At 44.4% G+C, this 17,824-nt stretch overlaps 1 protein-coding gene across 1 annotated transcript in view; it reads left to right on the top strand.

Moving 5' to 3' along the window:
• Positions 1 to 543: 543 nt before the first annotated feature.
• Positions 544 to 17,824, top strand: part of BBS5 (Bardet-Biedl syndrome 5) — a 38,984-nt gene continuing 21,703 nt past the window's right edge. The window contains exons 1-4 of the mRNA XM_088474905.1: positions 544 to 752; positions 7,494 to 7,576; positions 16,219 to 16,284; positions 16,445 to 16,494. Coding sequence (XP_088331031.1) covers positions 691 to 752; positions 7,494 to 7,576; positions 16,219 to 16,284; positions 16,445 to 16,494 — 261 coding nt within the window. The 5' untranslated portion in view covers positions 544 to 690. The remainder of the gene's footprint in view (positions 753 to 7,493; positions 7,577 to 16,218; positions 16,285 to 16,444; positions 16,495 to 17,824) is intronic.

The following is a 17,824-nucleotide window of genomic DNA, read 5'->3' on the forward strand; positions in this document are numbered from 1 at the left end:
TGCATGTAGCAGGTATCTCCCTTGTCCGTGCTACATGCATCCGTGTCAGTTCATACACTATCTAGTGATTATGCAAATCATTAGATTTTGTACGATCGATTGGGTGAATAAACATCAATCACTTCAACTGCCAGAGAGATTTCAAGGGCGAATGCATACGATAGCTCATCGCATGCAAATCGCACCGTGTATGGGGGCCTCAAGGGAGAGGAATGAGGGCGATAAGGGATGAAGGAGCCGGGAGCTGCAGCCATAGGGCAGGGACACAGCGTGTAAGGGAGAGGAGTGAGGGCGATAAGGGATGAAGGAGCCGGGAGCTGCAGCCTGAGACTGACCTCTGCATAGTATAAAGAGAGACACTGACACCAGGCGCCACAAACAGCAATTACTAAACTCAGTCTCCCGGCCCCGGGGGATCTGTACCTGATAACATGCAGCTACTGTATGTGTGCAGCCTGGGTCACACAGCTCCATGCTGCTGCAACGGCGCTGACTCTGACACACTGACTTCGCCCCAGCCGGTCACATGGTGCTGACATCATCAAATGACCTTTAACCCAGTTGGATGTAGCATATCCCAATCAGTCAGTGCGTGCTGGCGTGTTGTTGCCGGGGTAACCTCTGCCGCCTCCGCCGTGTGTTCCCATCAGCTGCACCGTCGGAGCAGGCCGGAGACACCGGAGCAGCAGAATGCTGTCCGTCCTGGACGCTCTGTGGGAGGACCGGGATGTCCGCTTTGATATCTCATCTCAGTGAGTGCAGGCCGGCGTCTGTGTGATTGTCTTAGACCGAGATATGGGATTTGGGAGCTGGTTTGGGACTACAAGTCGGAGATTGAACACTCGGAGATGCTGTTGGGACCTATGGTTCCATAATATCCAGGCAGCGGTAGCCACATATTAATTCACTCTGATTCTATTACCTTTTTTATGCTCGGTGCTGTGGATCATGGTAGCCTGGTCGCTGATATGCAACAGCTATAAATACACTTTTACTATATACCAAAATATGGTTTTAGTAAAACAGATAGATTAAATAGATCATATGCCGGGTACACACTACATGATGTGTACCCAGCCAGCGCGATGTGTCGTGTCACGGGTCCTGGCGGGGTGCCGGCATCAGCAAGTGCGTACACTTGCCGATGCCGGGCGCGACAGCGGGGGCCATGCTGCATTTGGCCACATGCTGCATTTGCCCCTGCTGACAATATTGTCTGGTACAATGGGCGATGTCGCTGACGATGTGTGTCAGCGACATAGCGGCTACACATTACACGATGTGGTAGATAGGTCGTCTAACCTCGTCGTACGCAGTGTGTACACAAGTTGCGTATGGCATCGCAATGGCTGATTTATGCATGCCTCTGCAACGGCGTTGAAATGCACTGGCACGCCTGCCTTTCGCAGACCACCCCCCCATCACCACCCCCAAACGGTGCTTCCTGTCAATTACTTTCTGATGGTCTGCGTAGTCACTGCAGTCAAAGTCTCGATTGCAGTGGAGTGTTCGCACACTGCAATACATACACATGCGCAGGATGCAACAATCATCCGATTGCGTGTGTAACCGCAGTTGCGATCCTTGCTGAATCAGGCCCTTGGTCATATGTCAGCTGCTTTATTATACCACAGTATTTTCTATAACACCAGCCAGTGACCTTGCAACTTAATCTTATTAGGTGCAAAGCTGCTGTAATTCTCCTGGTAACTAATAAAGGAAACACAAAACTGTCAACAAGTATAAATAGGAGCATGTACTATACTTGTACTATATAATAAGTACACCAAAAAGTAATGCACTGTAACAAAATCTATCTCTTGGATTGTTTAAAAGTTTAAGCTGTATACACACTGGACAATATGTCATTCGTACAGCTGCCAAGCAATAAATCATACCGACTGCATTGTGTACACACAGTATAGCTGTGAATTACGTCTTTCACAGATCTATAGCATCAGCCGTGCTGTACGGCAGATGCAAAATATCGTACAGATATATCATTCACATCTTTTTGTGTGTACAGACAGCCAAACAACTGCTGAAAACGACATCACAACTAGTTCTTCTGGCCATACATATTGTGCGTTTGATTGGCAAGTGTGCATGCACAATATTTTTTTGCGCAACCTTACCAAAATAGGTACATCAGTCGGTGAATTGGTTGATCGGACAATCCATAATTCTAGTGTTTACACCTTATTACTTCACATTTGAGAAAGGTTAGTGTGAATTAAAAAGTGCAATAGAGAAAGCAACAGATCATTGTATCAAAAGGGTTAGGAAAGGCACATGGAAAAGGAAGCCAGTATGGTTTACACAAGAGGTATCAGCTAGTGTGAAAGCAAAAAAGAGGGCATTTAGGAAATATAAACCGACTCAGAATAATGAAGACAAAGAGGTGTATCTTTTCAGTATGAAGGAGACCAAGAAGGTGATCAGATGTACCAAGGCACAAGCTGAAGAGAAAATGGCCCAGTTAGTAAATAAAAGGGTCAAAACTTTTTTTTAAGTATATAAATGAAAGAAGAAAATAAAATGGTGGAATAATAAGAATGAAGACAGCCTGTGAGAGACTTGTGGAGGAAGACAAGACCATAGCAGATCATAAAATGGTTATTTTTGCTCTGTATTCACTACGGAAGGAGAGGGAAAGGGGTCACAGTTAAGTTGCAAGGATATACATGAGGTAGATACAAGTGTACTTAGAGGAAAAGGTCCTAACAGAACTGACAAAGCTGAAAGTGGACAAATCAATGGGGCCAGGTGGGATACATCCAAGGATACTAAAAGAGCTTAGAGAGGTGCTGGTAACACCATTAACAGAATTATTCAACCAGTCTCTAGCTACAGGAGTAATTCCAGAGGGCTGGAAAAGATCAAATGTAATCCCACTGCACAAAAGTGGAAGCAAGGAAAAGGCAAGTAACTACCGACCAGTGAGCCTTACATCAGTAGTAGGGAAAGTAATGGCATCACTATTAAAAGAAAGACTCGTGGAACATCTCAAATCCAACAATTTACAGGATCCCAAACAGCATGGGTTTACTAGGGGGAGATCATGCTAAACAAATCTTATTGATTTTTTTTGACTGGGTGACTAAAGTAATAGATCAAGGGGGGGCCGTAGATGTAGCTTATCTAGACTTTAGTAAGGCTTTTGATGCGGTCCGACATCGCAGACTGATAAATAAACTTGAAAACTTGGGACTGGATTCTAAGATGGTTAAATGGATAAGAACTTGGTTGCAGAATAGGAAACAGAGAGCCTGATTTAGACCTGCGCGCATAGCGCTCGCAAGCAGGTCGATGGTGGCCCAGTGCGCACAAGCGAACCCCCCGTGACTCACTACAAAAGGGGCGGCTGTCGATGTTGATCGACAGCTCGTCTCGTTTTGTAGGCGTGGCCGGGGGTGGCTTCACAAACGGATGCGTTCCCAAGCGAACGCCTGCCGTTCGTGGGCGGCCCCACTGACATCACCAGTAATGTCAGTGAGAGAGCTTCCATCTCTATTAGAGCCAGAAGCTCTCTGGGGCTTGCGGCCACGAGACCCTACCACAAGGGTCTCGTCGCAAGCCCGATGGTCGCGATGGTCTTGACCATCGCGACCATCATCCTGGCCGCTCGCAATAGCTGTGGGTGGTCACCCACAGCTATGCGAGCGGCCAGGTGGCCGCAACTTAAAAAAAAACAGCGCCCGCTCTAATTCAGAGCGAGCGCTCGCTTTTTGCGAGTGCCTCTGAATCAGGCCCAGAGAGTTGTAGTAAATGGAGTGCAGTCTCAGGAAGGAATTGTGACAAGTGGTGTACCCCAAGGTTCTGTACTTGGACCAGTGCTTTTTAATATCTTTGTTGGTGACATTGCAAATGGTATTAAAGGGAATGTATGCCTTTTTGCAGATGACACAAAAATATGCAACAGAGGGGTGCTTCACACAATAAAAATGTATTTGAAAAAAGAAAAAAAAGGTGAGACTCATCTTTTGGGGTTTTGCAGTTGCTTTGCATTGTTATTTGTTCACTGAACAATATGTACATCTAGATATTATTAATATTAGCGGCTCAAGTTAAATTGGTGCATCAGATACAACTCTTCTTTTTTTGTTTTGCTAAGACACCTACACAAAGTCTATATATTCATGAGCGTCACAGAATGCATCGGTCAGCGCAAGTCGTTTGCTCAAATGCCTTATGGCTTTCATAGATGTAACTGTACTCAATCTACTTTAAAACACTCCCTACCTTACTGCTGCAGGCACAAGTGCCAGATTGTCATATCTACATAGGGGCATACGTTTACAGATGCTTTTCTGGGCATTTGGTGAGCAATTTTACATCATTCATGCTACTTTAATTGGTGTAGTTCTCACTATGCATCATCCCTATAGTTATCAAGTTACAAGTAGCATTGGTACCTATAGCAGCCAAGAATAAAATAAGAACTATTTATGTGGTTGGCCACACCTTTTCTTTTTTTTAGGGAATGAGAAGCATGGCAGTATCTATTAACTATATGAATACAGGGCACTGAAATGTCCAGGTATGGCACTGAGGGCCTGATTTAGAGGTACATACTACACCAGCTGCGACTGCGTCTTTTGCCATAGTGCAACTGCACCATTATGCTAATGCTTCAGCTGATGGTATTCGTACAGAGACAACCACCAGCTGCAGCACTAATTCGCCGCTGAGCGTAATAATACGCACGATCGGCTGCACCATCGGGGATTGCATCAGCCCTGTGAAGGTGGCGCAGAATCTCCGTCTGAACATGCCCGCCTGTGTCAGGGTAACTGCCACTCCACTGTTACCACCTAGAAACACCAACCAAAATTGCTTCTATCTGCATTCAAATTTGTTCTGCGGCTCCCAGCGGTAACCATCGGGACATATGCACACACAGAAAAAATCGCCCACTTGCTTGCGGCATTGACATTTTTTGTTTATTTATTAACAGTTTCTTTGCACTTTACAATTGGAAACAACTTTAATAGAACAAAATTAGGTAAAAACAGACAAACCTAAAGGTAAGAGGGCCCTGCTCGCAAGCTTACATCTATAGGGAAATAGGCATTGATACACAAGGGTAGGTGCTACACATTACATCTTGGTCAGCCAGATTGCAGATGTTCTTGGTGAGCTGTATGATCAAGTCACACAGGATTGTTGGCCTAGGGTTAGGAGGATGTGAAAGTGAAGAAAGAAAATATGTGAGTTTATGTGTGGGTTATAAGGAGGGATGTAATTAGATAGGGAGCTATGAAGGGCGGTTCTGGAATCTGATAAGCTTGTCTGAAAAATTGAGTTTTTAGGGAACACTTGAAGGTTTGGAGACTAGAGGAAAGTCTTATTGTGCGAGGGAGGGCATTCCACAAAGTGGGTTTAGCCCGAAAACAGTCCTGTAACCTTGAATGGGAGCAAACGATGCGTGTGGTTGAGAGACGCAGATCTTGTGCAGAGCGGAGAGGTCGGGTTGGGAGATATTTTTATAATGTTGGTGCAGGTTGGTTAATAGCCTTATGTGTAATTAAAAGTATTTTATATTGAGTACGGTTGAAAACCAGTAATTAATGGAGTGACTGGTAGAGTGGATCAGCAGACTATGAACGTTTGGCAAGGAAGATCAGCCTCGCAGCTGCATTCAAAATTGTAGTGGTAATAGTCTGTTTTTGGGAAGACCAGTATGGAGACTATTGCAATAGTCAATGCAGGAAATAATGAGTGCATGGATTAGAGTTTTTGGAGTGTCTTGTGTATGATATATTAGGTTAGTAACTACTATCGGCCAGTGGAAATATAATTATTTATGTTTTGAATATAATGAGTTTGAGGTGCGAAATGACATCCAAGATGAAATGACAGAGAGACATTCACTGACACAGACCAATACAGGTGGTGACAAATCTGGGGAGGATTTGAGTATCATCCATGTACAGATGATACTGAAATCCAAGAGAGGTGGTATAGATTGATAAAAGCAGAGGACCGAAGACTGAGCCTTGCGGTACTCCAACTGGTAGAGGTAGCGAAGAGGAGGCAGAATCAGAAAAACAAACAGTGAAAGAGCGATTAGATAGGTAGGATGAGAGCATTCACTACCTTAGTCAGTTGTCTCTGGAGTTTTAGGAACGAAAGCCTGACTGAGGTGGGCTTTGTGTCAGATGAGTGTAGGCAAGTCTCTCAAGTAGCATGGAGGTACCTGGGATCTGGGAGATGTGATGGTAATTTGAGAGTGAGAGAGGGTCAAAATTTTGTGTTTCAGAATGGGAGTAATCACTGCATGCTTGAGAAGTGATGGATAGACACCAGTAGAGAGAGAGAGTTTACAGATTTTAGTTAATGTTGGAATGAGCACAGAGCTCTACTGATTTGTGAGGGTATAGGATCAAGAGGAGAGGTAGTATGTAGGAGGATGAGAAGAATGTGGATACTTCATCTTCATTTGTGGGGTGAAATGAAGAGAATGTGCCAGAGGGTACAGGTAGGGACTTGAGCAGGTCACTGGCTGAGGACATAACGTGCACCTCTGAATCAGGCACAGAATGTGCATTTCTCTCTAAGGGGTCAATCCAATTGGGTGCGAAATGCAAGATGTGAGTTGCCATTTTCTCTGTGAATTCACATTGTGAATTCATTTTTGCATTCCAATTAGCAACTTGCATTTTTCCATTTGCAACTCCCTGAGATGGAAGGTAAAATCTTTATTTGAAGGTTAAAATGTCGGGACACTGTGCAGAACACCTTAATGACTAGACAATTGCAAGTTTTCAATTGGCTTAATTCCAATAATTACACTTTATTGGGGATTAAAAAAAAAGACTCAAATTACCCCTAAATCGACTTTTCCGTTAGTTTAGGCACCCCAAATTTAATTAAAGTATTTTTTTTATTAAAAAAAAAATTGCTTTTTTTATCAATGTTTTTTACATTTCTTTTACATATTTTAAAGTGCCATCAAATTACCCCGAAATCACCATATTTTTTTTTTCCTTACTTTTTTTTTTTGCATTTTTTGTTAACTTCGTTTGGGATTAAATGAAAAAAGTTTGCTATTTATCATTTTTTTGCATTTTTTAAAAAAAAGCACAAATTACCCATTTGACTCTATTTAAAAACCTTTAGTACTTTCCTTATGCCCACTAACCACTTTCTATATGGTCCTGCTAACGAAATGATAAATTTTCGGGCTTCTACAATGGTCTCCCTACTTTTTCATGCACTTCTGTCACATTGCTTTTGTTAGTCAATTCGCAAACCCCAGCTGCGAGTACCGCAAATAGGCATTTTTAATTGAATTGGAGAATTCTTGGGTGTGCTCATTCCATGAAACAAACTCGCAGTTCGCACCTAATTGGATTGACCCCCAAGCTTTTGTAGGAGGAGTTGTTGAATCTTTGTTGTTTATATGTAAATATTGTATTTGTATGTCCTTACTTATAATATTGTAAAAGTGTAAAGTGTAATATTGTGTTTTTGCTGTTATTGTATTTCAGACAAATGAAAATGAGACCGGGAGAGGTGCTTATAGACTGCTTAGATTCTATTGAAGATACCAAGGGAAACAATGGTGACAGAGGTAAATAACTTACTGCCTATTATTACATAAGGGGTATGGGAAATTGCTACATAAGGTAGAGGAATAATAATTGTAACAGCTTTTGGGAATGTGTGTAAGGCATCATCCCACTCAGCAACCAGTTAGATGACTGGTATTTCTGATCAGCTACCAGTGGTGTGGTTCTGTTGGAATGAGGAGAGACAGTGGCAGGTATGAATACAGTATGAACTAGAGATGAGCACTTTGGTTTTACTGAAAACAGAACACACACATACTTTGAGGTTCCAATTTGAACCTAGTCCCGGCAAGGCTCACTTTGGGGTTCTGAGTAGAATGGAGTCCTGGCTCGGGTCTATTCCCCAAGTTCGAAACATTCAAGTCCTGTAAGGTGGTCAAAATTGTTATTGATCTTAATAATGCTATAGGAACAAAAACAGGTCCAAGGTACATGATTTTAGCTGTTTTTATCAATTTTTAAAGAAAACCGAACCAAAACACTTAAGGGTGGCTTAACCAAAACACAGCAATTATTTAGAACCAAAACACAGGGGTCTGGGTATATCTTTAGTATGAACATCCTTATCATTGTATCAGAGTTTTTGGATCTGCTATATGGCAAAGGTTACCCACATGCGGTCTAATATGTTGTTCAGAAATCTGGCCAGACAACTATATTACAGTTATTGGGACACCTACCTCTGCCAGGGCAGCCAGCCACCCTGATGGTTCTAATCAGGCAACATCATTTTCAGTTCTAAGTGAACAGTTGGCCTTTGATTCATCAGATTACATGGACGAGTTTGTGAATAACTGACTTCAAAAATATGCTACTACTTTATGCTTTTGTGAGATTAATGCTGGGTACACTCTGGGCAATCTATCTGCCTTTCAATCAAACACCTCGGCGGTGTGTACCCCCCAGTATGCCTGTGAACGACGTTATTCACAAACATATTGCCTCGGCTGTGCAGTACGGTCCATCGTATGCCCGTGCACTTGCTGCAGGGACTGGCGTCAAAGCTGGGCGAGCAGTTTCAAATTGCCCGCCCAGCTGTGACCACAGGACGACATGTCGAGCGGCCAAGTGTTCATACTTGCCTGAATCGGCCGCTCAGTCAGCGCAACAGGCAGTAGGCCGTCAAGTCGACTTAGTGTATCCACCTTGACTCTGTAATTCTCGTCGCCAATTGTATGAATGTAATTAGGTGCTCATCCCATTGTAGTCAATGGACTCGATTGTTAACTTAAAGTTTATGCACATGTTTTAATTTACAGATTGGGGGATGGTCATCCCACACAGGGATGAAAATCTGCCTGTGTATATCCGCACATAGAATCCAAGCTGTTTCCTTCTACTGCAAGAATACTGCAAAGGCGCATAAAGGAAAAGGCTAATGGGACATTGCTGCTAGTTGTATAATTAAATTGCAGTAACTCAGCACATGCACCAGGGGTGTAATCTATACTGAAAATGCCGTCAGGTCATTTTGTAAAGGTCCATTATGCTAGTGCAGTGATTGGCTACATGTGGCCTCACCCAGCTCCATCATCCTTTTTCTCTATATTTTCTCCTTCATCCACTAGGGGACACTGGAGTTCAAGACAGTGGGGTATAGACGGTGGTAGAGTAGAGCCTGGCACCTTAAATAATTTAGAAGTGTGACTGGCTCCTCCCCCTCTATGCCCCATCAGCCCCAGTTTTTAGAATGTGCCCGAGAGAGCCGGTCGCACATCAGGCTGTCTCCAGCCTTTTTCATATTTTTAAATTTTTATAACACTGAGGACAGGCAGGCTGCTTGCTGTGGCAGTCTGCCTGCTACGTGGGAGCCGCCGGGAAGGGCACCACACGGCTACTGCAGCCTGTGTCCGGTGACCCTGAGGAGGGGGCACACATAAAGGAGTCATCGGACCCCGAGAAGACCCGCCACTGCTGACACCGGCATGTGTCCGGGTTCCTCTCCGCCCCCTCAGCCCAGCATCCCGGCCGCAGCAGCTGTAAGTATGACCACTGCTCCTGATTAGCAGGAGCAGTGGAAGTATAGCTGGGCTCAGTGACACTGTCACTGTTAGGAGGGCCCGACTTTCCCCTGCCCCCGCACCACCCTCTCCCCGACTTCGGATACCAGGTCAAGGGGGTCACCAGGTGCTGTAGTCACGAGGGCGCAAATTACAGCCCCGGTCGTTGCTGGGGCTGCTGGAGGCGCGTCATGCAATCTAGCGGCGCCTATTATAGTCGGGCTTCCGCCGCGCTGTGTGCACCACGCGGCTGTCGGCGCTGCTGCATAGAAGAGCTCGTTAGCAGCGCCGATCGCGCTTGCCCTCCTCACACAAGGCGGGCTGCTGTGGCTACTAAGTCCCGCTGTCTTAATCAGCGCACGGACCCGGCGTCGAGACCCGCCCTAAACAAACACTTATGGCGCGTCCTGCAACAGCGGCGCCATTTGTAAGGGTTCTCCCCCTTATTGCTCCGCAGCAGCAATAGCCGGCAAGCACAGCGCTGAGTCATTTCACTGGAGCAGTGGACATCAGCTGACGCTCTCCTCTCCTGCTTAGCAGGAGAGGTGTCCTTTTTAAGAGTATGCAGCGCGGACCAGCGCCTGCAAGGGAGCACGCTTCCCTCTTAAGGAGAGGGGACAGCTTACAATATAAACAACTTCCCCTTTTATTAAGAGTGGTCCGTTGTGTAGCATAGCGCTGACTCACTCCTGCTCGGGGAAGAAAAGGGTCCCGCCGCCGGCTGAGTCCGGGTCTCCTGCCCCTCCCCCCACAAGGGGGAGATGTGTATTGAAGCTCCGTTAACTGTAGGTCAGGTAAGTGACAGACGGCTGACTGCGCTATCACTTACAAAAAGCGCTGGAGCTCTCACTGTAGGTACAGCGCCAGTCGCACTGAGGCAGCCTGTATATATTTAACAGGGCAGCACAGACTGTGTAATGGTTAGCATTGCTGCCTCACAGCACTGAGGTCATGGGTTTGTTTCCCACTATGACCCTGTGTGGAGTTTGTATATTCTCCCTGTGCTTGCGTGTGTTTTATAACAGCGTAGCTGTTAGTCTGCTGAGGCGGTGCTTTAATGTATAAGCTCCGGCGCTAGCTACTTCGGGGCACTTGTGTTTAAGCCGCTTCGGCGCCCTCCACAGCAGTATAGCTCATTGCCCTAACACCTGCTGCTCTGATGGATATGTCTAGCCTTTTGCTGCCCCTCCCTCAACCTTGCGCTTAGCAGGTGCACTATGACTCCGCTTTATGCGGTTCTGTTGAGGGGACAGCTTATGTTAGCCGGGACTCTTCCAGGCTAGCATGGACATTTTGCGCACACAGCGCGGTATAACTTTACCCTAGCGCAGTGTAAGAGTCATCTCTGTCACTTCTGCAGATCGCTCCCCGTGTCCCGGCGCCTACAATGTACGTGTTGTGTGTGTGTGTATGTAGATGTATATGTAATCCCATATAGGGATGTGTGTATATATATATATATATATATATATATATATATATAGTATGTATGTGTATATATATAGTATGTATGTGTATACCTTTTTTCTACTCTGCTAATCGGGTGGTCTATGGACAAGCCTTATTCCAGAGAGGTTAATTAGCACACTGCGCAAGGTTGACAAGCGTTCCAGTGCACGCTTTGGCAGCACATATACAAAAATATTGAAACGATATCTGTGGGTGAGGAGAACTCTCCATTGGGTTGGGTCTCAACCCAGCGTTGGCTGAGGGGGCAGGCCTTGGGTCAGGTCCTCCCGAATCATCCATTCTCAGGAACGAGAATCCCATATTGGGCTTACCATCCCTGTGGCCCAGCATTAGAGGCTGGGACGGCCACTTCTTTAGCTGTGTTAATAACAACAGCAGGCCTTTATCCCCTGTTTAGATGGGGGGATTGCGCTGTGGTTTTTCCCAAGGGACAGGTCTCCCTTTTAATATGTTGGGAAGGCTCTGTTAGAATACAGCTCACTTTTTGGGGACAGTAATCCCTTAAGGTTGTGGATTGTTACTCTTCTGCACATATATATAGCTCAACTGATTAAGGCGAGCACTCCAGTAACAGAAGGGTCCCAGGTTCGATACCAGTCTGGGACAGCACGCTGATAAAATATCCTGCCCATTACACCGTAGCAGGCTGATGGCTACACGCAACACTTGAGCAGTCTCCCTGCGTTGAGGTAAGCCACATGTATTTATACTAAGCCCTGCTATAGAACATATACGTGTATTGCTCATGTTCTAATTTTAAATATTATCGCACCTACTAATCTTGTATGTAGGTATGCATATGTGGAGATATATATATCGCTTCTTATCCTTATAAGGCAGAGGTAGGATCTGTTATCAGTTTTATGTCTGGTACCTAGCTTATTTAAAAGAAGGATTCTGCAATTGAAGTCTGGACTCTCCTCATCCAGTAGTTGGTACAATAACTCCGCTTTACACCATCTCTCCCTAAGGATTTGTATGTGGGTGTGTGTACGTACCTATATTTCCACGGATGGGAAGCCGCCTGCGATTACCAAAGCTGTCAGCTTATCCATATATGTGTGTGTATATATATATATATATATATATATTTATTAAATGGTGGCTCTGTAGACTAGAGTCACGTTCTGCAGCTTACATAGTGATAGACATTGCTTCTATTATGAACCCTATACATGACTGGGGCCTTCTTGTATATAAAGATATGTACTTACATCCTCCTGGGGTTATAGTTCCTTCTTGTTAGTCCCTATCTATGGCGCCCCCCTTTAGGGTGATCTATGATTATTTTAACTTTGCACTTGGTAGCAAACTTATAAGACACTGAGAATGCAGGATATAGCAGGACATATATAAATATAGCATGCTGATCTCCCGATGCAGGAGTCTGACAAGTTAACTTGCTATGTTGGCACTACTCTTCCCTTTCAAAGAGATGGCCTTCTTATGCAACTAGGTTTATCTGTATGTACGGGTGTATATATACTCATATATTCCCATTACTTGTATGCTTATTTTCTAATAATTGGCAAAACCTGGTTTTTAACCCTATTGGTTATCACTACAGATATGTCTCTTCCTTTCTCGGGATAACTAATGCACTCTGTCTATGTACAATTACCCTTCTCAGTATAGATTCCGGTACTCCATATTATTGTCTTGTCACATATCTCAATAACATGAGTCTCTAAAGGGCCCCTAGGTACATTCTATCTGTACATAGAGAATCCAGGTTCTATTCTGTAATCAGGGATTCATTTGTTAAATTACATGAAGGCCTAGGGCCCCCGCCGATATAGGCAGGGTCAGGCCTGGATTTTATTAGATTGATGGGCGTAATACACACTTCTCCATTATAAGTGTTAATGTACTGATACTTAAACTAGTAGACCGTTTTGTGGTATAGGTATAATGTCTATATGGATACACATCCCTAATATAACAAGCTCAGGTATAGAGTCCTGTTGAACGACCTTCCTGCCTCCACTAACATTTTGCTAGTTTATACAGTGTTTTCTACTGCAACATCTCCAGACTGAAGTCCGTGCTGTAGAGCATTGGGTCTTAGCCCACTGAAGCTATTCCCTATACCTGACGGGGCAGGTTGCTGTGAGATGAAAAAGGTCAGTGACATTCTACATAGCGTCCAGAGGGCTTTTGGCCGCTCACAGGTAAGCGGGCTTACCCCACTAATGCTCAACCTGTCATTGCATAGCCGCTTTCTCTCTTATGCACCCTAGCTGCGGTCCTAGCAGCCATCTGCTTTTTTAATCAGTTGGCTCTACACTTTAGAGCTTCCCTGGTGCATAGTTTCAACATTGAGATTAGTGACACTCTTCTACTAGATCTGTTGGGATTATGGACTGAAGCGCTTTGAGGGTCTAGTGCACATCTTTACATTAAAGTGTGACAGTCAATATGTCCTACGCAGGGGGCCTGGTGGATTTCCTGTTCAGTCTCTGTGGATGTTTTCATCACATTGACGGGTACCTGACTGGTACCTTCAGGGTTGTCCTAGTGCTCTAGCCTTGTGGTATGGAATGCTTCCCTATATTGGTAGCTTCCTGCGTGGCTGTTGCATCCGTGCTCTATAACTACTAGGGTATCCTGGTTGTTCACCCTATGTTCAGGCCAGCGGTTGGTACTGCCTACGCACTTTCATCTGTTGTTTTGAAGTTTGTGGCTGTGATTTGCTTTTCGACTGCAGGTGTTCAGTCGCTGTTTTCTACTCTGTTTTCAGAATGGGTTGTTCTGCTGTCTGACCCTCTGACAGGTATTGTAATCTCAATCCTCTCGAAGCTGCCTCGGCCTCATTCCCAGTGTGATCTCCACTCGTTGGAGACTTCTATGGTCTCTCCCTTCCGCTGGTTTACAACTTTGTAGTAGTTGGACTTCCAGAATGGTTCATGGTGACTGTTCGGCCTTGACTTTTACCTCTCTGCATACTCTGTTAGGAGTCTGTGGACAGGATCAGCTCTGTTTCTGTAGATTGGTATCGTTATACTTGTATCTTTATGACTATGTCCAACAGTGCTGGTATTCTGCTATCTGCGACTGTTGCAGCTTTCTGTTTCTGAATCTGGTACGGTTTTCTCGAGTTTTGTTCTCGGGTTACTGCCCTTCTCATATGGATTCGGGTTGGAATTCTCTGCTCCCAACAGTCCGGCTTGGTCTGTTTTCAGCTCAGCTTACAGCGTTAGGATGCTTCTCACCTGAGGGTGTTTTCTCGCTAGCCGCTTATTCCATTCTATTTACGCTGTAAGTTGTGGTATTTCTGTGTCTGTTCCGCAGGGAGTTCTGATTGTCTCCTGGCTCACGACATTTGATCCTCAGCTCTTGCCTTTCCGTTGAACCTCTGGTTCTTGGCGGTCCCTATTCGGTTGGCCAAAGGGTTGGCATGTTCTCAGCGCTTCCCACCCAGGAGGTTGGCTTTGGGACGTCCCCACTGTCTTGAACTCCAGTGTCCCCTAGTGGATGAAGGAGAAAACAGGATTTTGGTACTTACCGATAAATCCCTTTCTCCGATTCCACAGGGGACACTGGACGCCCGCCCAGCGCTGCATACCTGCCAGTTGTTTCGTTCCTTCTATGGTTGTGTGACTGCATGATTCCCTGCAGTGGTTTCCTCTGTTCTCCTTCAGTCGGTCTTGTTCCGTTCTGTGGTCTTCTCCTTCTCCTCGTTTTCCTGTTGTCCTCCGTCTCTTCTCGGGCTCAGTTCTTAAACTGGGGCTGATGGGGCATAGAGGGGGAGGAGCCAGTCACACTTCTAAATTATTTAAGGTGCCAGGCTCTACTCTACCACCGTCTATACCCCACTGTCTTGAACTCCAGTGTCCCCTGTGGAATCGGAGAAAGGGATTTATCGGTAAGTACCAAAATCCTGTTATTCCTCATTGGCAACAGTTTTTATTATCTGCTTTATAGCCCAATCTCTCATTAACTTAGCTTGGTGGGGCATAAAGCAGAGAATAGAACCAAACTTAACTAATTTTCCTGGGGCAACGGGCTTTAGTATCAGGTGACTTCTTGTGCAATTCAGGGGGGTCATGTATCGCCAAAAGCACATCTGAGATCACAATGAGGGACATGCAGCCTGCACAACACAATCTTCCTTCCTCTATGGGAAAGAGCTGCATAATTCCCAACCTCAAGTGTTGTTTGGAGCGCATGTGATCATTCTACATTTATGTATTTTGTTTATTTATTACCAAAATTAGGGGTAATATAAAGTCCTTGAAGTGCACCAGGCAGCTATCACTGGGCTAGTTTCACGCTACTGAGAGGTTTAATCTCATAACTTCTTGGGTCCTGCACATGGTGTATGTGCATGTAGTTGTGCCCCTTGGAGGGGACGTGGTTGATCACTAAAAAAATAATTACCTTTGACTATTTGGCTTGTTTAAGGTGATTTTAGGCATGATTGGGGACTATAGATTACATCCAAAACAATAATCGTGGGCATTACTGAAAACAAATTTTGTTGTGTTATGCTGGCCACACAAACCATAACATGTAAGTTGAATGAAGACAGTTGGCACAATAGTGTCACGTGGGTGATCCCAAAAGTGTCCAATAATGACCCTAATGAAATCGATCACAATCATTATTGGGCAAATTATTGAAAAATACAGTGGTAAAATGACCACTTTTGGCCTGTATCTGGCAATATCTTCTAACAGGCCTTAGTTACATCTATTGCATTGTAAGGGATCATATCTTGCCACATGAGCACCGAATGGCTTGTTCTTATCCAATTTGACATTCTCCAGTTACTTTGTTCTCTAGCTGGCCCGCTGAACAGCAACATGTCTGGCCTGCTGTAAGTATGTGTGGGTATGTAAAATAAGCCATTATTCACCATTATTCCTCAGGAAGGTTATTAAGGGGTCTATTTACTAAGCAGTGTTAGGAGACAGAGGGAAAAGTGATAAGAAAGTGATAAGGTGCCAGCCAATCAGCTCCCAACTGTAATTTTTCAAACACAGCCTGTGAGATGACAGTTGGGAGCTGATTAGCTGGCACCTCATCACTTTCTTATCACTTTTCACTCTGTCTCCTAACACTGCTTAGTAAATAGACCCTTTGATGACTGAAGCCTTGGATTGAAAGACAGTAGTATCTGTTGTCTGCTTTGTTATTGTACTTATAGTCAAAGTGCTTGTTCTTACTTTTAGGACGGCTTTTAGTGACCAATCTACGAATAATTTGGCATTCAATTGCACTACCCAGAGTTAATCTTGGTAAGTATCACATGTTGCAGCTATTCTATTTGGCTAATATATCTGTGTGGCCCTTTGGTGCTGAACTACAATTCCCAGCATGTTCTGTCTACTGTGATTTTTAATTTAACCTTGCAGAGCGATTCCACCTTTAATTCGCTTTCTTTGTTTTGTTTTATAGCTGTTGGCTACAACTGTATTATAAACATTACTACAAGAACAGCTAACTCAGTAAGTGTACGATCATTGTGGTGTAGCTCCTGACTGGTAATCTGTCCAACACTTTCCTTTTTGCTACTAGTAAAATGTCTTCCTGTTTAGTATCCAGGTACAGCGCAGAGGCTGTCAGCCCATTGCTCTGTCTCGGATGCGATCCATACAACTGACAGTGACCAGAGCAGGGGGTAGCTTATGTTGGTACTTTAAAAAGTAATCACTAATCCCCAAGAGAATCACAAGAGCTATTCACATGGACATTCTGGACAATGCAGGCATAGTGCGTTATGGAACATAGGGGCTGATTAAGAGTCGCCCGCAGCTGCAATCGCTATAGCGTCTCCTGGTGTACAAGTGTAGGTCTGACTGTGCGAGGGCTGAGATGCCCACTTTGACTGTCTTCAGTGGCTGTAATACCGCATGGTGGGTCTTTAGACACCACCATCAGTAACACCATCTAAACTTGCTTCAGGCCTATTGTAGCCTCTAATGTGAGCAATTAAGTGTCTGTGTATGTAACCAGTTCAGCAATACTCCCATAAGGCGGACCAACTCCGTGCGTCTGTATAGCCACCCCCTCAATCACAGCCCAGGAACACCAAGCACATTTCCAATAGATTTCTGATAACGTACATCTCAACAGCAACCGAGCCTCTGTGTGAACACACAGTGTAACGCAGGCGCTGTATGGATTTTTAGGATTTGTCGCACACAAATGCAGTAGCCGTAAAATGCACAACACTCAACATCGACAGTGAATGAGACTCTGAATTAGTTCCGTAGATGGAAGAAAATGAAACGCATTAATGCTTCCCCGATTATTCTGCCGACATAGTGAATGATCCTCAAAGGGATCATTTATTTTATTTTTCCAAAATCATTTTATTGAACCCGAAACAAGTGTCACCCATAATTATACAGTGGAGTCAGCAGTCGCATAGAAACAGTCAATACAACTGCATCTGGAAACAATAGCTATATGGTCCTAGATCCAACAGACTAGAGACAAACAAGGTCAGAATAAAAGTCAGCCAAAAATAAAAAAAATGAAAATAAAATGGTACATATAAAAAGTATCAGACAAATTATTGTAAGAAATACATAATAATGCCTGAAAAACATATACTTTAACATAATAAATTGTGGGAAGAGTCCCTATGAAGTTCTCCCAAGTCGCAAAGAATTGTTTAACTTCGGTCTCCTTACAACATTGCACTGTTAGGCTTTACTACATTTATGCACGTGGAGCAAATACTAATGTTTTTGAGATGGGTGCATCTAGATCAGTGGTTCTCAAACTCTGTACCCCAGACCCCAAACAGTTCATGTTTTCCAGGTCACCAGT

The sequence above is a fragment of the Taudactylus pleione genome, unplaced genomic scaffold (genome assembly GCF_031769625.1).
Source record: "Taudactylus pleione unplaced genomic scaffold, aTauple2 ptg000156l, whole genome shotgun sequence".
NCBI lineage: Eukaryota > Metazoa > Chordata > Amphibia > Anura > Myobatrachidae > Taudactylus > Taudactylus pleione.